Here is a 22,485-nt window from a genome sequence, read left to right on the forward strand (position 1 = left end):
CTCTCTCTCTCTCTCTCTCTCCCATTATCTGTCTCTCATTCTCTCTCTTTCTACCTCGTTGGCTCTCTTTCTATATCTGTGCATCTCTCCATTTCTAGCATTCTATTTCCTTCACCCCCCCTTCTCTGTCTCTGTCTTTGTCTCTGTCTCTGTCTCTTTCTCTGTCTACATTTACCCTTTTTTTGGAGGATCAGTATGCTATTGTCGAAATGGAGAGTTACTGAGCGAGTGAACTGTTCTGTGAATTAGTTCTGACTGAAATTTTACAAAGGTAGAATTTCCAAATTGGAAAATCCCTAAAGCTGTAACACACTAACACAGCTGTGCACACACAGACACACATTCTCTCTCTCCCTCTCTTTCTCTCTCTCATCCCTTCTCTCTCTCTCTCGCTCTCACTTTCTCTCTCTCTTCATCACCCCGCCCCCCTCTCTCTCTCATCCCCCCTTCTCCCTCTCATCTTATTTCTCTGATCACTCTCTATCTCTCTCTACAGGTTCCTCTCATTTTCTGTTAGGGGCAGCCTTCCCTCTCTCTCTCGCTTCTCTCTCTCTCTCTCGCTCTGTAACTTTTCATCATCCCCTTCCCTCTCCTCTCTCTCTCTCTCTCTCTCTCTCTCATCTCTCTCTTCATCCCTCTCATCCTATTCTCTCTCTCTCTCTCTCTCTCTCATCCCTGTCTCTCTCATCCCCTTCCCTCTCTCTCTTTCTCTAAACCGCTTCTCCCCCTCTCTCTCCCCTCTCCCCTCCTCTCTCTCTTCTTCCTTCCTCTCTCTCCCTCAGCCACCTCTACCTCCCCACGCTGGACCCCATCTGTCCTGTCTGTATTTGCTCTCTCTCTCTCCTCTCTGGCCACAGCCATTGACTTCACATAATGTGGTTTCCAGTGTGCCTGCCTGGCTCCTTGGCGATGGGCCGTAAATGATCCCAGGTTTTTCTTGGCACGGTCAATGGGAAACAACAGCGTTCAAGATCAGGGGACACGGTCTGCTAACGGCCGCTGCCAAGACTAGGGGTCTCTCTTACGCAGACATAGTGTGCGTGCACACACACACACACACACACACATGCAATCACACATATAGACACATTCTGACATGCACACACAGAACATAACATTTGCTAGCTTCTGATTAATGACTTCCTGATGAGTTAATTATACATAAAAGATTTAATAAATATAACACAGCTATAACTACAGTACTCTATAACGATGTAATGACACTATTGCTAGATACTCTATTCACAATGGTCATGTAATAACCAATGATGTCATGCAATATCATGTTAAAACATCTGTGGCACTATGGTACTACTAGCTAGGGTATGATGTCTATGGTAAGTACTACCCGTAAGTTCACAGAAATACCACACTCACACATGGTACTTAAACATAATATAGGCACCCTCTCTCAAACCACAATAACCATGTCAACAACCAAACCACAAACCACTCCAGCATAACGTGTCCTTTACAGCTGTATGGAGGGAGCAGGCTCTCCCCAGGAAGCTCACAGACAGATGCAACACATTGTTCACAGTAATTCATCTATTCACACACTGCATGTAGGGGTTATATCTCTATCTGTCACTTCTATTTCTTTCTCTCTCTCTCTTTCTTTCCACCTCTCTCTCTCCCTCTGTCGCTCTTTTTCTTTCCACTTTTCTCTGTCTCTCTCTCTCTCTCTGTTTCTGTCTCTGTCTCTCTCTTTCCACTTTTCTCTCTCCCCCTCTGTCTCTTCTTTACCTTCCACTTTTCTCTCTCTCTCTCTCTCTCTCTCTCTCTCTCTCTCTCTCTCTCTCTCTCTCTCTCTCTCTCTCTCTCTCTCTCTCTCTTCTCTTTCCCTCTCTCTCCCCTCTGTCTCTTCTTTACTTTCCACTTTCTCTCTCTCTCTCTCTTTCCACCACTCTCTCCCCCTCTGTCTCTTCTTTACTTTCCACTTTTCTCTCTCTCTCTCTCTCTCTCTCTCTCTCTCTCTCTCTCTCTCTCTCTCTCTCTCTCTTTCTCTCTCTCTCTCTCTCTCTTTCCACCTCTCTCTCCCCCTCTGTCTCTTCTTTACTTTCCACTTTTCTCTCTCTCTCTCTCTCTCTCTCTCTCTTTACACCTCTCTCCCCCTCTCTCTCTCTTTTTCTTTCCACTTTTCTCTCTCTTTTTCTTTCCACTTTTCTCTCTCTCGCCTTTTCTTTCCACTTTTCTCTCTCTCTCTCTCTCTCTCTCTCTCTCTCTCTCTCTCTATCTCTCTCTGTCATCTGAGGGTGTTTAATGTTTTATGGTTTCTCTCTCTCTTTTGATTTCTCTCTCTATAAATGCCTTATAGTGCCAGGAATCTATTTCTGAACTTTCTGCCGATATTCAAGGAAATACTGAGTGCCAGACTTCTCCCTTTCACTTTTGTGATATTGTAAACTCACTCCCTCCCCTTACCTCTATCCAACTCAGTATTTTTTCTCTGTGCACGCTTACAAGATGTTGATCTTGAGGGATCAACTGGAAATCTGCAGGAATCTGATCCAATTGAATGAAATGACCCAGCCACTGAAATCAAATATGTTTATCTTTGTTTTCCCGCTCACCACCTTTTAGCTGTAACCTCTGATGATAGTCAACACCCCATCAGGGGAACAGGGAGTGAGGGAGAGAAAGAGGAGAGAGAGGAAGTAAGTGAGAGAAAAGGGAGAGCACTGAACATCATTTGGAAACTATGTGGCATGTTTTCCATTTTCTGGGAGTGCAGCTGGAAGCCTGTCCAGTCTCCCAACTGAGCTGACAGACACACAGCAGCAGGACAGAACGTTTAAACATCTCTCACAAAATGTCCGCCTGTTCTGTCCACCTGTTCACTCACACACTCACACACTGTATTCACTCAGACACTGTATTCACTCACACACTGTATTCACTCACACACTGTATTCACTCAGACACTGTATTCACTCAGACACTGTATTCACTCACACACTGTATTCACTCAGACACTGTATTCACTCAGACACTGTATTCACTCACACACTGTATTCACTCAGACACTGTATTCACTCACACACTCACACACTGTATTCACTCAGACACTGTATTCACTCAGACACTGTATTCACTCACACACTCACACACTGTATTCACTCAGACACTGTATTCACTCACACACTGTATACACTCACACACTGTATTCACTCAGACACTGTATTCACTCACACACTGTATTCACTCAGACACTGTATTCACTCACACACTCACACACTGTATTCACTCAGACACTGTATTCACTCACACACTGTATTCACTCAAACACTGTATTCACTCACACTCAACACTGTATTCACTCAGACACTGTATTCACTCACACACTGTATTACACTCACACACTGTATTCACTCAGACACTGTATTCACTCAGACACTACACACTGTATTCACTCACACACTGTATTCACTCAAACACTGTATTCACTCAAACACTGTATTCACTCACACACTCACACACTGTATTCACTCACACACTGTATTCACTCAGACACTGTATTCACTCAGACACTGTATTCACTCAGACACTGTATTCACTCACACACTGTATTCACTCACACACTCACACACTGTATTCACTCACACACTGTATACACTCACACACTGTATTCACTCAGACACTGTATTCACTCAGACACTGTATTCACTCAGACACTGTATTCACTCACACACTGTATTCACTCACACACTCACACATTGTATTTACTCAGACACTGTATTCACTCAGACACTGTATTCACTCAGCCACTGTATTCACTCACACACTGTATTCACTCACACACTGTATTCACTCAGACACTGTATTCACTCAGACACTGTATTGACTCACACACAGTATTCACTCACACACAGTATTCACTCACACACTGTATTCACTCAGACACTATATCCACTCAGACACTGTATTCACTCAGACACTGTATTCACTCAGACACTGTATTCACTCACACACTGTATTCACTCACACACTGTATTCACTCGCACACTGTATTCACTCAGACACTGTATTCACTCACACACAGTATTCACTCACACACAGTATTCACTCACACACTGTATTCACTCCACTCAGACACTGTATCCACTCAGACACTGTATTCACTCAGACACTGTATTCACTCAGACACTGTATTCACTCAGACACTGTATTCACTCACACACTGTATTCACACTGTATTCACTCAGACACTGTATTCACTCAGACACTGTATTCACTCACACACTGTATTCACTCAGACACAGTATTCACTCAGACACTCAGACACTGTATTCACTCAGACACTGTATTCACTCAGACACTGTATTCACTCACACACTGTATTCACTGACACTGTATTCACTCAGACACTGTATTCACTCACACACAGTATTCACTCAGACACTGTATTCACTCAGACACTGTATTCACTCACACACTGTATTCACTCAGACACTGTATTCACTCAGACACTGTATTCACTCACACACTGTATTCACTCAGACACTGTATTCACTCAGACACTGTATTCACTCAGACACTGTATTCACTCAGACACTGTATTCACTCACACACTGTATTCACTCACACACTGTATTCACTCAGACACTGTATTGACTCAGACACTGTATTCACTCAGACACTGTATTCACTCAGACACTATATTCACTCAGACACTGTATTCACTCAGACACTATATCCACTCAGACACTGTATTCACTCAGACACTGTATTCACTCACACACTGTATTCACTCACACACTGTATTCACTCAGACACTGTATTCACTCACACACAGTATTCACTCACACACAGTATTCACTCACACACTGTATTCACTCAGACACTGTATTCACTCAGACACTGTATTCACTCAGACACTGTATTCACTCAGACACTGTATTCACTCAGACACTGTATTCACTCACACACTGTATTCACTCAGACACTGTATTCACTCACACACTGTATTCACTCACACACTGTATTCACTCAGACACTATATCACTCAGACACTGTATTCACTCAGACACTGTATTCACTCACACACAGTATTCACTCAGACACTGTATTCACTCACACACTGTATACACTCACACACTGTATTCACTCAGACACTGTATTCACTCAGACACTCACACACTGTATTCACTCAGACACTGTATTCACTCAAACACTGTATTCACTCACACACTCACACACTGTATTCACTCACACACTGTATTCACTCAGACACTGTATTCACTCACACACTGTATTCACTCACACACTCACACACTGTATTCACTCACACACTGTATACACTCACACACTGTATTCACTCAGACACTGTATTCACTCAGACACTGTATTCACTCAGACACTGTATTCACTCACACACTGTATTCACTCACACACTCACACACTGTATTTACTCAGACACTGTATTCACTCAGACACTGTATTCACTCAGACACTGTATTCACTCACACACTGTATTCACTCACACACTGTATTCACTCAGACACTGTATTCACTCAGACACTGTATTGACTCACACACAGTATTCACTCACACACAGTATTCACTCACACACTGTATTCACTCAGACACTATATCCACTCAGACACTGTATTCACTCAGACACTGTATTCACTCAGACACTGTATTCACTCACACACTGTATTCACTCACACACTGTATTCACTCGCACACTGTATTCACTCAGACACTGTATTCACTCACACACAGTATTCACTCACACACAGTATTCACTCACACACTGTATTCACTCAGACACTGTATCCACTCACACACTGTATTCACTCAGACACTGTATTCACTCAGACACTGTATTCACTCACACACTGTATTCACTCAGACACTGTATTCACTCACACACTGTATTCACTCAGACACTGTATTCACTCAGACACTGTATTCACTCAGACACTGTATTCACTCACACACTGTATTCACTCACACACTGTATTCACTCAGACACTGTATTCACTCAGACACTGTATTCACTCACACACTGTATTCACTCAGACACTGTATTCACTCACACACTGTATTCACTCAGACACTAGTATCCACTCAGACACTGTATTCACTCAGACACTATATCCACTCAGACACTGTATTCACTCAGACACTGTATTCACTCAGACACTGTATTCACTCAGACACTGTATTCACTCAGACACTGTATTCACTCACACACTGTATTCACTCACACACTGTATTCACTCAGACACTGTATTCACTCAGACACTGTATTCACTCAGACACTGTATTCACTCACACACTGTATTCACTCACACACTGTACACTGTATTCACTCAGACACTGTATTGACTCAGACACTGTATTCACTCAGACACTGTATTCACTCAGACACTATATCCACTCAGACACTGTATTCACTCAGACACTGTATTCACTCAGACACTGTATTCACTCACACACTGTATTCACTCACACACTGTATTCACTCAGACACTCACACACTGTATTCACTCAGACAGACACTGTATTCACTCACACACTGTATTCACTCAGACACTGTATTCACTCACACACTGTATTCACTCAGACACTGTATTCACTCAGACACTGTATTCACTCAGACACTGTATTCACTCACACACTGTATTCACTCACACACTGTATTCACTCAGACACTGTATTCACTCAGACACTGTATTCACTCACACACTCACACACTGTATTCACTCAGACACTGTATTCACTCACACACTGTATACACTCACACACTGTATTCACTCAGACACTGTATTCACTCACACACTGTATTCACTCAGACACTGTATTCACTCACACACTCACACACTGTATTCACTCAGACACTGTATTCACTCAAACACTGTATTCACTCAAACACTGTATTCACTCACACACTCACACACAGTATTCACTCAGACACTGTATTCACTCACACACTGTATACACTCACACACTGTATTCACTCAGACACTGTATTCACTCAGACAGACACTCACACACTGTATTCACTCAGACACTGTATTCACTCAAACACTGTATTCACTCAAACACTGTATTCACTCACACACTCACACACTGTATTCACTCACACACTGTATTCACTCAGACACTGTATTCACTCAGACACTGTATTCACTCACACACTGTATTCACTCAGACACTGTATTCACTCACACACTCACACACTGTATTCACTCACACACTGTATACACTCACACACTGTATTCACTCAGACACTGTATTCACTCAGACACTGTATTCACTCAGACACTGTATTCACTCACACACTGTATTCACTCACACACTCACACATTGTATTAACTCAGACACTGTATTCACTCAGACACTGTATTCACTCAGACACTGTATTCACTCACACACTGTATTCACTCACACACTGTATTCACTCAGACACTGTATTCACTCAGACACTGTATTCACTCACACACAGTATTCACTCACACACTGTATTCACTCACACACTGTATTCACTCAGACACTATATTCACTCAGACACTGTATTCACTCAGACACTGTATTCACTCAGACACTGTATTCACTCACACACTGTATTCACTCACACACTGTATTCACTCAGACACTGTATTCACTCAGACACTGTATTCACTCACACACAGTATTCACTCACACACTGTATTCACTCAGACACTATATCCACTCAGACACTGTATCCACTCACACACTGTATTCACTCAGACACTGTATTCACTCAGACACTGTATTCACTCACACACTGTATTCACTCAGACACTGTATTCACTCACACACTGTATTCACTCACACACTGTATTCACTCAGACACTATATCCACTCAGACACTGTATTCACTCAGACACTGTATTCACTCACACACAGTATTCACTCAGACACTGTATTCACTCAGACACTGTATTCACTCAGACACTGTATTCACTCACACACTGTATTCACTCACACACTGTATTCACTCAGACACTATATCCACTCAGACACTGTATTCACTCAGACACTATATCCACTCAGACACTGTATTCACTCAGACACTGTATTCACTCACACACTGTATTCACTCAGACACTGTATTCACTCACACACTGTATTCACTCACACACTGTATTCACTCACACACTGTATTCACTCAGACACTGTATTCACTCAGACACTGTATTCACTCAGACACTGTATTCACTCACACACTGTATTCACTCACACACTGTATTCACTCAGACACTGTATTCACTCAGACACTGTATTCACTCAGACACTGTATTCACTCAGACACTGTATTCACTCAGACACTGTATTCACTCAGACACTATATCCACTCAGACACTGTATTCACTCAGACACTGTATTCACTCACACACTGTATTCACTCACACACTGTATTCACTCAGACACTGTATTCACTCACACACAGTATTCACTCACACACAGTATTCACTCACACACTGTATTCACTCAGACACTGTATTCACTCACACACTGTATTCACTCAGACACTGTATTCACTCAGACACTGTATTCACTCACACACTGTATTCACTCAGACACTGTATTCACTCACACACTGTATTCACTCACACACTGTATTCACTCAGACACTATATCCACTCAGACACTGTATTCACTCACACACTGTATTCACTCACACACAGTATTCACTCACACACTGTATACACTCACACACTGTATTCACTCAGACACTGTATTCACTCAGACACTGTATTCACTCAGACACTCACACACTGTATTCACTCAGACACTGTATTCACTCAAACACTGTATTCACTCACACACTCACACACTGTATTCACTCACACACTGTATTCACTCAGACACTGTATTCACTCAGACACTGTATTCACTCAGACACTGTATTCACTCACACACTGTATTCACTCACACACTCACACACTGTATTCACTCACACACTGTATACACTCACACACTGTATTCACTCAGACACTGTATTCACTCAGACACTGTATTCACTCAGACACTGTATTCACTCACACACTGTATTCACTCACACTCACACACTGTATTTACTCAGACACTGTATTCACTCAGACACTGTATTCACTCAGCCACTGTATTCACTCACACACTGTATTCACTCACACACTGTATTCACTCAGACACTGTATTCACTCAGACACTGTATTGACTCACACACAGTATTCACTCACACACAGTATTCACTCACACACTGTATTCACTCAGACACTATATCCACTCAGACACTGTATTCACTCAGACACTGTATTCACTCACACACTGTATTCACTCACACACTGTATTCACTCACACACTGTATTCACTCAGACACTGTATTCACTCAGACACTGTATTCACTCAGACACTGTATTCACTCAGACACTGTATTCACTCACACACTGTATTCACTCAGACACTGTATTCACTCACACACTGTATTCACTCAGACACTGTATTCACTCAGACACTGTATTCACTCACACACTGTATTCACTCAGACACTGTATTCACTCACACACTGTATTCACTCAGACACTGTATTCACTCAGACACTATATCCACTCAGACACTGTATTCACTCAGACACTGTATTCACTCACACACAGTATTCACTCAGACACTGTATTCACTCAGACACTGTATTCACTCAGACACTGTATTCACTCACACACTGTATTCACTCACACACTGTATTCACTCAGACACTGTATATCACTCAGACACTGTATTCACTCAGACACTATATCCACTCAGACACTGTATTCACTCAGACACTGTATTCACTCACACACTGTATTCACTCACACACTGTATTCACTCAGACACTGTATTCACTCACACACTGTATTCACTCAGACACTGTATTCACTCAGACACTGTATTCACTCAGACACTGTATTCACTCAGACACTGTATTCACTCACACACTGTATTCACTCAAACACTGTATTCACTCAGACACTGTATTGACTCAGACACTGTATTCACTCAGACACTGTATTCACTCAGACACTATATCCACTCAGACACTGTATTCACTCAGACACTATATCCACTCAGACACTGTATTCACTCAGACACTGTATTCACTCACACACTGTATTCACTCAGCACACTGTATTCACTCAGACACTGTATTCACTCAGACACTGTATTCACACACAGTATTCACTCAGACACTGTATTCACTCAGACACTGTATTCACTCAGACACTGTATTCACTCACACACTGTATTCACTCACACACTGTATTCACTCAGACACTATATCCACTCAGACACTGTATTCACTCAGACACTATATCCACTCAGACACTGTATTCACTCAGACACTGTATTCACTCACACACTGTATTCACTCACACACTGTATTCACTCAGACACTGTATTTCACTCACACACTGTATTCACTCAGACACTGTATTCACTCAGACACTGTATTCACTCAGACACTGTATTCACTCAGACACTGTATTCACTCACACACTGTATTCACTCAGACACTGTATTCACTCAGACACTGTATTGACTCAGACACTGTATTCACTCAGACACTGTATTGACTCAGACACTATATCCACTCAGACACTGTATTCACTCAGACACTGTATTCACTCAGACACTGTATTCACTCAGACACTGTATTCACTCACACACTGTATTCACTCGCACACTGTATTCACTCAGACACTGTATTCACTCACACACAGTATTCACTCACACACAGTATTCACTCACACACTGTATTCACTCAGACACTATATCCACTCAGACACTGTATCCACTCACACACTGTATTCACTCAGACACTGTATTCACTCAGACACTGTATTCACTCACACACTGTATTCACTCAGACACTGTATTCACTCACACACTGTATTCACTCACACACTGTATTCACTCAGACACTATATCCACTCAGACACTGTATTCACTCAGACACTGTATTCACTCACACACAGTATTCACTCAGACACTGTATTCACTCAGACACTGTATTCACTCAGACACTGTATTCACTCACACACTGTATTCACTCACACACTGTATTCACTCAGACACTATATCCACTCAGACACTGTATTCAATCAGACACTATATCCACTCAGACACTGTATTCACTCAGACACTGTATTCACTCACACACTGTATTCACTCAGACACTGTATTCACTCACACACTGTATTCACTCACACACTGTATTCACTCACACACTGTATTCACTCAGACACTGTATTCACTCAGACACTGTATTCACTCAGACACTGTATTCACTCACACACTGTATTCTCTCACACACTGTATTCACTCAGACACTATATCCACTCAGACACTGTATTCACTCAGACACTATATCCACTCAGACACTGTATTCACTCAGACACTGTATTCACTCACACACTGTATTCACTCAGACACTGTATTCACTCACACACTGTATTCACTCAGACACTGTATTCACTCACACACTGTATTCACTCAGACACTGTATTCACTCACACACTGTATTCACTCACACAAAAAAACTTGAAACACACATGCATGCGCCCAGGAACGTGCACACACACACAAACACACACACACTCACAATATGTGTGTAGATTGCACTTAAAGCATAGTCCAGGTTGACAAAAAGCATACAGAAAAAATATGATTTCTATAAAAGGTGTTACCAATGAAATAAGTGAAGTATCTTTGGAGTACATGAAGTGTATCCAATGCGGTCATGGCATTTTGTCAGCTGGTTATTTACATCCAAAAGGCGGCCTGTCCCACAGTAATTGACCGTTCATTAACATAAACATGTTTTGCATCTCATGTGCCCACTATTATCTTCTAACTATAGAATTAGAATAATTAGAATGTTTCCATGATTCCAACGGTTCCCACAAGTGCTCTGACTGCATGTCAAATCCCAATTGCAACATTTGGTTTAATACAAGGCCTAGATTATTTTTGCCAATTTTTTACAGCCCTACGTGGCAGTGTGGAAATGATATCAAATGAGTGCAGGAAATGCAGAAATATGAAAATGCAGAAAATAATTTTTGGTTGAAGTCTATAACTGAACAGTGTAAAACAATCAGAATGGAGTGAGACCCATTGAAATCACTTAGAATGTATGTTTTCACCCTAGAGTCACACACTACTCCTAAAGAACACAAATACCGTCATACCATAAAATATTAGGAAAATACAGTGATATGATATTTAGGCCATATCGCCCAGCCCTAACACTACCCACTGTGGGGTGTATTCGTGTGTGTGTTCTGTTCAGACGAGTGAGCGCAATTTTCATTCATCCTCTTCACAGGGCTTACTTTAAAAAGTACAAAGAACAGTTGGATCACTCCCTTAGCAACTCCTATATAAAAAGTTACAACCAAATGTTCAAAAAGAATATACCACGTCCTTTATCTCTTTTCTCCATCTCTGGCATAAGCAGCAGTATTTGATATTAGGATGCTTGTCAGGTGTCTCCAGGTCTCTGTGATAACCCCCAGGGCTTGGCTGTCTGTCACTGATCTCCAAATCAGCTCAAGTCTACTCCAACCACAAAGCATAGTTTAAAGAACAAGGGATGGAGGGATGGCAGGAGGGGGAGGTGAACACTAGTTCTCGCAATGAAAAAATGTCCACTATCTGACCGAGTTCAACGCCTCTCTTAGTGTACACAAAGGCGTGGCAGTGAGTTCGGACAGCGAGAGAAAGAGATTGAGGGGGGTCGCTCAGACTACATACACAGCTATACACAGCTAGCTGTGCAGTTCCAAATAGGTGTTCACAGCAACACTTTATGAAACACCTGATCGAAGTCTTCCCAATAATAACAAGACAATCCAGCCTGAAAATCCAGACCAAAAACATCTTTGCAGTTCAACGGGCAGAGATGACGATCTGTGCACACGCCTCATTTTCACTCAACTTTAGGTTTTAGAACACAAATCATAAATATCACCATCAATGAATAGGGCGAAGAGAAGGACCATGTAGATAAGCCAGCAGATCTACCTCAAAGACTTCTTCATCGAGTATTCTAGTTCCGAAGACCACAATTCCTTTGGTGTCGATGATGGGGTGTGGGCTCCTGGACAGTTTCTGCGTGGTCTTCTTTTTACAGTCCAGGATGATGGTGATGCTCTGTTTGTGAACACTGATGGCCACTCTATGCCACCTGGGGACAGGAACAGAAGGTTAGCTCTCTCTCTCTCACACACACACACACACACACACACACACACACACACACACACACACACACACACACACACACACACACACACACACACACACACACACACACACACACACACACACACACACACACACACACACACACACACGTTTCACTACAGTTATACTAGCTTTGAGATGGATAAAAAGTCCCACACGTTTAACTATGCTACAGTTGCGAGTTGTGGGACTAGTGAAACACTGATATTACAACCAGGCTAGAGTACAGGGATGTTTTGTCCAGGATATTTTTATTTTTTTATTTCAGCTTTATTTAACCAGGTAGGCCAGTTGAGAACAAGTTCTCATTTACAACTGCGACCTGGCCAAGATAAAGCAAAGCAGTGCGACGAAAACAACAACACAGAGTTACACATGAACAAACGTACAGTCAAATAACACAATAGAAAAGTCTATGTACAGTGTGTGCAAATGTAGAAGCGTAGGGAGGTAAGGCATAGGACATAGAGGAGAAATAATTACAATTCAGCATTAACACTGGAGTGATAGATGTGCAAGTAGAGATACTGGGGTGCAAAAGAGTAAGAGGGTAAATAATAATATGGGGATGAGGTAGTTGGGTGTGCTATTTACAGATTGGCTGTGTACAGGTATAGTGATCGGTAAGCTGTTCTGACAGCTGATGCTTAAAGTTAGTGAGGGAGATATGAGTCTCCAGCTTCAGTGAATTTTGCAATTCGTTCCAGTCATTGGCAGCAGAGAACTGGAAGGAAAGGTGGCCAAAGGAAGGGTAGGATATGGATGTTTTGTTCAGGACAGGGATGTTTTGTTCAGGATAGGGATGTTTTGTTCAGGATAGGGATGTTTTGAGACAGGTTCAGGATAGGGATGTTTTGATCAGGATAGGGATGTTGTGTTCAGGATAGGGATGTTTTGTTCAGGATAGGGATATTTTGATCAGGACAGGGATGTTTTGTTCAGGATAGGGATGTTTTGTTCAGGATAGGGATATTTTGATCAGGACAGGGATGTTTTGTTCAGGATAGGGATGTTTTGTTCAGGACAGGGATGTTTTGTTCAGGATAGGGATGTTTTGTTCAGGATAGGGATGTTTTGATCAGGACAGGGATGTTTTGTTCAGGATAGGGATGTTTTGTTCAGGATAGGGATGTTTTGTTCAGGGCAGGGATGTTTTGTTCAGGATAGGGATGTTTTGTTCAGGATAGGGATGTATCCATGAGTTCAATGTCTACACATCCGAGGGCACTGTAGCGCACAAAGCTCAGCTACTGTCAATCCGAGCAGGTCTTTATAAATAATATAAACTACCTTGGTTGACTGCCTAGCTAGATAACAAGCTATGTGTTAGATGGACAGACAGCAGATAATTGAGATAAGGAACATGGGTGACCGGTCACCTGCACAACTAAACCCCACAGTAGTGTGTCCACCAGACGTATCAAAGCTACACCAACCCACACCTGCGCTCGGATTACAGAGAAGCAAGCAGCTAAACTGACAGCAGATTGTCTGATATGGTACAGTATAACAGTTGTCACTGTTGAGGCCTCTGGAGAGCGACTAGTGTGATATAATGCAGTATATGTGTTCCATTGTATATCATAGTTTACAAGCTGTGTACGCACTAGACAGAGTGATAAGGTATACTGCAGGATGACTAGGGTTTATTGTATGGTATGGTATGGTATCAAACAAGGTCAACATACTTTCCGTTGGCCGGTATGAGTCCTCTGAAGAGGAGATAGTTTGACTATAAAGTACTATATACAAATAACGTACTATGTAATGATATCAGTGTACTATCTAATGGCATAGTAATACTGTGAGTGGAATGAGGTGAACCTACTTTCCATCGGCCAAATTGAGACCTCTGAAGAGGGGGTAGTCCTCAGGGCTGGGTTTACCCATGTGGTCCTCATACAGGAAGACAGGAGAGCGTCCCACCTCCACCCCAAGCTGCTGGATACCCTGCTCGTTATACACAGACAGAAGGAAGGACTGGGAGCCCTTCTTAGGCTTCACTGTAGCCAGGATGGAGAAGTCCTCAGGAAACACATCAGCTGAGAAGGGAGAAGAGTGGGATAGAGGAATGGAGCGCGAGAGATAGAGAGGGGGACAGAGAGAGGAGTTATAACACACCTGTTTATGTCATGTGCTGAACAGGGAGAGTCAGAGGACCACATCCCTACATGGGTTTTATTTAAAGTATTGTTTTCAAGAGTAAAATCTGAAAATCCCAAAATGCAGTCCATCAAATAAATGGTGTACTGCACTGAAACTACACTATGATAACCTTTAGAGACACAGTCAATACATTGTTATATACTGAAGCAGGCAGAGGAAACAAACAGGGAGAAGGATGAAGAACATGGGACAGATGATATGACAACGGCTTGGATAGGGGAGACATCTAAATGACATCTTGGAGCATCTAAAGTAAACAATAGCTCTCTCCAACCTGCCAACACTGGCCAGAATACAGAACAGAACAGAGCTGGGAGGGTTGGAGAGAAAAGTATGGAAGAGAGAGAGGGAGGGAGAGAGAGAGAAGGAGGGAGAGAGAGAGAGAGAGAGAGGGAAAGGGAGAGGGATAGGGAGAGAGAGAGAGAGAGGGGGGGGGGAGAGAGAGGGAGGAAGAGAGAGAGAGAGAGAGAGAGAGAGAGAGAGAGAGAGAGAGAGAGAGAGAGAGAGAGAGAGAGAGAGAGAGAGAGAGAGGGAGAGAGAGAGAGTAGGAGAGGAAGGAGAACAGAGTAATGAGAATAGCATGTGGTCCCTGGGCGGCCGTCGAAAACACTTTCTCATTTTCCCAAACCCCTCTTCCCCTCTCCTCCTTTCCTCTCCTCCTCTCTCTGACCTGATCCATCCACCAGACACATAGAGAGACAGAGAGAGAGAGGGACAGGGGAGGGAGAGAAAGAAGGAACAAAGAAGGATAGAGACATACGTTTGAAAATAAAGGGGATATGAGAAGAGATGCTGAGAAAGAGAATGAAAGCCAGAATAAAGGAGTATTTATAGAACAACAAAACACAGGACAAACAAAAACAGGAAAAAGGGGTGAAAGGAACAGAGGAGAAGTGAAAGGGAAGTTTCAACCCACTCTCTCCCTCTTCAGGAGTGCCCACTTCCCTTCTTCCCTCCCTCCATCCCTCCATCTGCATGCCTAGTCTAAACTCTCCCTCCATTTTGTGAGCGCCAGCTACATCTGTGAGACATATGCCCTTAGAGCAAGGCCTTCTGGGACATTCTCAGCCCCCCAACAAGGGGGCGGGCCTTGCTTTTCCCATAAGGCAATGGGGTACTCACATACATGTGCAGGTTAGACTAACATTTAGTTCTGGCACCATTCATAAGTCCCAGGAGTAGACATGCTACACTAATAAATTGGCATATTGTGAAAGAACAGATGTAGGATCTTAATTTGAGCCAGTTTGCTGAAGCAGGAAAATAATCCCGTAGTAACAGAAATGGGAATTATTATGTAGATTATAATTAATGGACATTTTTGTAGGGTTTTGATACAAATGTCATTAGGGCAAATCAAGTCTGAAATCTGAAGTGGAAATTACAAACTTTAGAAACAAGTTCGCATTTCCTGCTTTGCTTGAAAATTCTCAGCAACAAAAGAGTGATCAAATTAAGATCCTACATCTATATTTGTGATGGTATTTTTTACACTTAGACACAAAGGGTAAGTAAATGTCTCACATGAGAAGTAAAGCAGTCCTATACTTTATTTTGGAAACATCTCTCTATTTATTTTCTAACTTCACAATTTAAAACTTCTTCAGGCTATGATCTATTTTTCTCCATTTCTGTCTGAATGACGTGCACAAAGTAAAATGTCTGTTACTCAGGCCCAGAAGCCAGGATATGCATGTAATTGGTACCATTGGAAATAAAACACTCCGAAGTGTGTAGGAATGTTAAAATAATGTAGGAGACTTTAACACAACAGATATGGTAGGAGAAAATCCAAAGAAAAAACAACAAGAATAGTTTTTTTTGAGAGCCCATGTTCTTCAAACGGAAAGTATAGGGAAAAATGTCATCTAGCTCCCAGTATACAATTCCTATGGCTTCCACTGGGTGTCAGTAGTCTTTGTTCAAGGTTTCAGGCTTGTTTCTTCCAAAACGAGGAAGAATAGTGAGTTTTGATACAGGGACACAGACTTGGAAATTTGTGTATGACCGCGCGACGAAGAGGACACGCACCTGCTAATATAATTTTCCTATTGAACATATTTCTTTCCGTATTAAATATTATTGTTTAATTACAAATAGTGATTAATTTGAGGGTATCTGAGGATTAAATAGAAAAGTATTTTGACTTGTTTTAACAAAGTTTAGCGGTAGCTTTTTGGATTCCTTTCTCTGCATGTTGAACGAGTGTATTACTCAAATAGATGGCTCCAACTAAACATACTTTTTGGGTATAAAGAAGGATTTTATCTAACAAAACGACACTAGATGTTGTAGCTGGGACCCTTTGGATGACAAATCAGAGGAAGATTTTCAAAAAGTAAGTGAATATTTAATCGCTATTTGGGAATTTATGAAACCTGTGCCGGTGGAAAAATAATTTGATGTGGGGCCTACTGTAAAATGGGCAGTGCAGTTAGATTAACAAGAATTTAAGCTTTTAACTGATATAAGACATTTGTATGTACCTAAATATTTATTTGAATTGCGCACCCTCCAGTTTCACTCTCCAGTTTCACCGGGACGCCTAGCCTCATTAAGGAACTCCAGACGAATGACTCCTCGTCTGGGAAGGCAAAATCTTTCCTGAACATTTGGATCTATGTGTTTGCCGGGGTTTTACAGCACCCCCCTCCCGCCTAGTAATGGGACCCAGGCTGTGGTCACCGTGGAAACACAGCATTAGAGCGTCTATGAGACAGACAGCCAAGCAGAGGGCTTGGAGGTGAAAGATGCCTTGACGGGAGAGCAGTGGGAAGGTTCTGGAGCCTGAGGTTAGGAGCAGACAGACACTTGAGAGAGGAAGGGAGGAGAGGAAGGAGGGAGGAAAGGACAGAGAGGAGGGGGAAAGCGCTCTAGTCACTGATGGAAAAATATGGATTTCTCATCATCAGCCATTTTCTATTTTCTCCACTTTCGCTCTCCCCTCGTTGTCTGTCAATCTCTATCTTTAACTGTTTCTCCCTCTCACTCAGTAAAGACAGAAAGACAGGCCTATAATCACTTCATGCAGTGTCCACACGTCTTGGCAGTGTGTTCCAGAGGAATTCTCTTTGGCTCAGAGAGAGAGAAAGAGAGAGAGGCAGCAGCTGCTTGAGTTTGAGTGGCAGATGCTCTGAGAGCAGAGCAGAGCAGAGCAGAGCAGAGCAGAACAGAACAGAACAGAGCAGAACAGAGCAGAGCAGAACAGAACAGAGCAGAGCAGAACAGAGCATGGTAAGAAGAAGAAGAGTGGTGAGAGCAGAACAGAACAGAGCATGGTAAGAAGAAGAAGAGTGGTGGGAGCAGAACAGAACAGAGCATGGTAAGAAGAAGAAGAGTGGTGAGAGCAGAACAGAACAGAGCATGGTAAGAAGAAGAAGAGTGGTGAGAGCAGAACAGAACAGAGCAGAACAGAGCATGGTAAGAAGAAGAAGAGTGGTGAGAGCAGAGCAGAACAGAGCATAGTAAGAAGAAGAAGAGTGGTGAGAGCAGAACAGAGCAGAGCAGAACAGAGCATGGTAAAAAGAAGAAGAGTGGTGAGAGCAGAACAGAGCAGAGCAGAACAGAGCATGGTAAGAAGAAGAAGAGTGGTGAGAGCAGAACAGAGCAGAGCAGAACAGAGCATGGTAAGAAGAAGAAGAGTGGTGAGAGCAGAACAGAGCAGAGGAGAACAGAACAGAGCATGGTAAGAAGAAGAAGAGTGATGAGAGCAGAACAGAACAGAGCATGGTAAGAAGAAGAAGAGTGGTGAGAGCAGAACAGAACAGAGCAGAACAGAGCATAGTAAGAAGAAGAAGAGTGGTGAGAGTAGAACAGAACAGAGCATGGTAAGAAGAAGAAGAGTGGTGAGAGTAGAACAGAACAGAGCAGAACAGAGCATAGTAAGAAGAAGAAGAGTGGTGAGAGTAGAACAGAACAGAGCATAGTAAGAAGAAGAAGAGTGGTGAGAGTAGAACAGAACAGAGCATAGTAAGAAGAAGAAGAGTGGTGAGAGTAGAACAGAACAGAGCAGAACAGAGCATAGTAAGAAGAAGAAGAGTGGTGAGAGCAGAACAGAACAGAGCAGAACAGAGCATGGTAAGAAGAAGAAGAGTGGTGAGAGCAGAACAGAACAGAGCAGAACAGAGCATGGTAAGAAGAAGAAGAGTGGTGAGAGCAGAACAGAACAGAGCAGAACAGAGCATAGTAAGAAGAAGAAGAGTGGTGAGAGCAGAACAGAACAGAGCAGAACAGAGCATAGTGGTGAGAGCAGAACAGAGCAGAGCAGAACAGAGCATGGTAAGAAGAAGAAGAGTGGTGAGAGTAGAACAGAACAGAGCATAGTAAGAAGAAGAAGAGTGGTGAGAGAACAGAACAGAACAGAGCATAGTAAGAAGAAGAGTGGTGAGAGCAGAACAGAACAGAGCAGAACAGAGCATGGTAAGAAGAAGAAGAGTGGTGAGAGCAGAACAGAACAGAGCAGAACAGAGCATAGTAAGAAGAAGAAGAGTGGTGAGAGCAGAACAGAACAGAGCAGAACAGAGCATAGTGGTGAGAGCAGAACAGAGCAGAGCAGAACAGAGCATGGTAAGAAGAAGAAGAGTGGTGAGAGCAGAACAGAACAGAGCATAGTAAGAAGAAGAAGAGTGGTGAGAGTAGAACAGAACAGAGCAGAACAGAGCATAGTAAGAAGAAGAAGAGTGGTGAGAGCAGAACAGAACAGAGCAGAACAGAGCATGGTAAGAAGAAGAAGAGTGGTGAGAGCAGAACAGAGCAGAGCAGAACAGAACAGAGCATGGTAAGAAGAAGAAGAGTGGTGAGAGCAGAACAGAACAGAGCATGGTAAGAAGAAGAAGAGTGGTGAGAGCAGAGCAGAACAGAGCATGGTAAGAAGAAGAAGAGTGGTGAGAGCAGAACAGAACAGAGCATGGTAAGAAGAAGAAGAGTGGTGAGAGCAGAGCAGAACAGAGCATGGTAAGAAGAAGAAGAGTGGTGAGAGCAGAACAGAACAGAGCATGGTAAGAAGAAGAAGAGTGGTGAGAGCAGAACAGAACAGAGCAGAACAGAGCATGGTAAGAAGAAGAAGAGTGGTGAGAGCAGAGCAGAACAGAGCATGGTAAGAAGAAGAAGAGTGGTGAGAGCAGAACAGAACAGAGCAGAACAGAACAGAGCATGGTAAGAAGAAGAAGAGTGGTGAGAGCAGAACAGAACAGAGCATGGTAAGAAGAAGAAGAGTGGTGAGAGCAGAACAGAACAGAGCAGAACAGAGCATGGTAAGAAGAAGAAGAGTGGTGAGAGCAGAACAGAACAGAACAGAACAGAGCATAGTAAGAAGAAGAAGAGTGGTGAGAGCAGAACAGAGCAGAGCAGAACAGAGCATGGTAAGAAGAAGAAGAGTGGTGAGAGCAGAGCAGAACAGAGCATGGTAAGAAGAAGAGTGGTAAGAGCAGAACAGAACAGAGCATGGTAAGAAGAAGAAGAGTGGTGAGAGCAGAACAGAACAGAGCAGAACAGAGCATGGTAAGAAGAAGAAGAGTGGTGAGAGCAGAGCAGAACAGAGCATGGTAAGAAGAAGAACAGAACAGTGGTGGGAGCAGAACAGAACAGAGCAGAACAGAGCATGGTAAGAAGAAGAAGAGTGGTGAGAGCAGAACAGAGCAGAGCAGAACAGAGCATAGTAAGAAGAAGAAGAGTGGTGAGAGCAGAACAGAACAGAGCATGGTAAGAAGAAGAAGTGGTGGTGAGAGCAGAACAGAACAGAGCATGGTAAGAAGAAGAAGAGTGGTGAGAGCAGCAACAGAACAGAGCATGGTAAGAAGAAGAAGAGTGGTGAGAGCAGAACAGAACAGAGCATGGTAAGAAGAAGAAGAGTGGTGAGAGCAGAACAGAGAACAGAGCATGGTAAGAAGAAGAAGAGTGGAGCAGAACAGAACAGAACAGAACAGAGCATGGTAAGAAGAAGAAGAGTGGTGAGAGCAGAGCAGAACAGAGCATGGTAAGAAGAAGAAGAGTGGTGGAGCAGAACAGAACAGAGCAGAACAGAGCATGGTAAGAAGAAGAAGAGTGGTGAGAGCAGAACAGAACAGAGCAGAACAGAGCAGAAAAGAAGAGAGCAGAACAGAACAAAGAAGAACAGAGCAGAACAGAACAGAGCATGGTAAGAAGAAGAAGAGTGGTGAGAGCAGAACAGAACAGAGCATGGTAAGAAGAAGAAGAGTGGTGAGAGCAGAACAGAACAGAGCATGGTAAGAAGAAGAAGAGTGGTGAGAGCAGAACAGAACAGAGCAGAGCAGAACAGAGCATGGTAAGAAGAAGAAGAGTGGTAAGAGCAGAACAGAACAGAGCATGGTAAGAAGAAGAACAGAACAGAACAGAGCAGAGCAGAACAGAGCATGGTAAGAAGAAGAAGAGTGGTGAGAGCAGAACAGAACAGAGCAGAGAAGAAGAACAGAACAGAGCAGAACAGAGCATGGTAAGAAGAAGAAGAGTGGTGAGAGCAGAGCAGAACAGAGCATGGTAAGAAGAAGAAGAGTGGTGAGAGCAGAACAGAGCAGAGCAGAACAGAGCATAGTAAGAAGAAGAAGAGTGGTGAGAGCAGAACAGAACAGAGCATGGTAAGAAGAAGAAGAGTGGTGAGAGCAGAACAGAGCAGAGCAGAACAGAGCATGGTAAGAAGAAGAGTGGTGAGAGCAGAACAGAACAGAGCAGAACAGAACAGAACAGAGCAGAGCAGAACAGAGCATGGTAAGAAGAAGAAGAGTGGTGAGAGCAGGCTACAGTAAGAGTTGCCAACTTGCCACTGGTGCATTCCTCTCTACCCCTCAGCTCAGCTCAGCTCCAGAGTCCTCAGACAACCCTTTGGAGCAGACCAGCTAAGCTCAGCTCATCTCAGCAGAGCAGGGAGTGGCAACATCGGATCGTTTGCTCAAGAGCAGAACGATAGAATGTAGAGTGACTGAACAGTTTTGTGGTGACAAAAAGGTGAGAAAGAAAGAGGAAGGGGAGACAGAGAGAGTCTGGGTTGAATTATTATTTATTAACGAAAAAACACAAAAGTCTTTCAATTGTAGATTTGAAACACTCCTGAAAGGGCACTGT

At 43.0% G+C, this 22,485-nt stretch overlaps 1 protein-coding gene across 1 annotated transcript in view; it reads right to left on the reverse strand.

The window, feature by feature from the left end:
- LOC118388065 (collagen alpha-1(XI) chain-like) overlaps positions 1-22,485 on the reverse strand; it is a 173,652-nt gene that overhangs the window by 107,434 nt on the left and 43,733 nt on the right. Inside the window, exons 3-4 of the mRNA XM_052525456.1 lie at positions 15,071-15,284; positions 13,021-13,183 (exon numbers count right to left, since the gene is read on the reverse strand). Of these exons, the coding sequence (XP_052381416.1) occupies positions 13,021-13,183; positions 15,071-15,284 (377 nt within the window). The remainder of the gene's footprint in view (positions 1-13,020; positions 13,184-15,070; positions 15,285-22,485) is intronic.

This window comes from Oncorhynchus keta, chromosome 9 (assembly GCF_023373465.1).
Source record: "Oncorhynchus keta strain PuntledgeMale-10-30-2019 chromosome 9, Oket_V2, whole genome shotgun sequence".
NCBI lineage: Eukaryota > Metazoa > Chordata > Actinopteri > Salmoniformes > Salmonidae > Oncorhynchus > Oncorhynchus keta.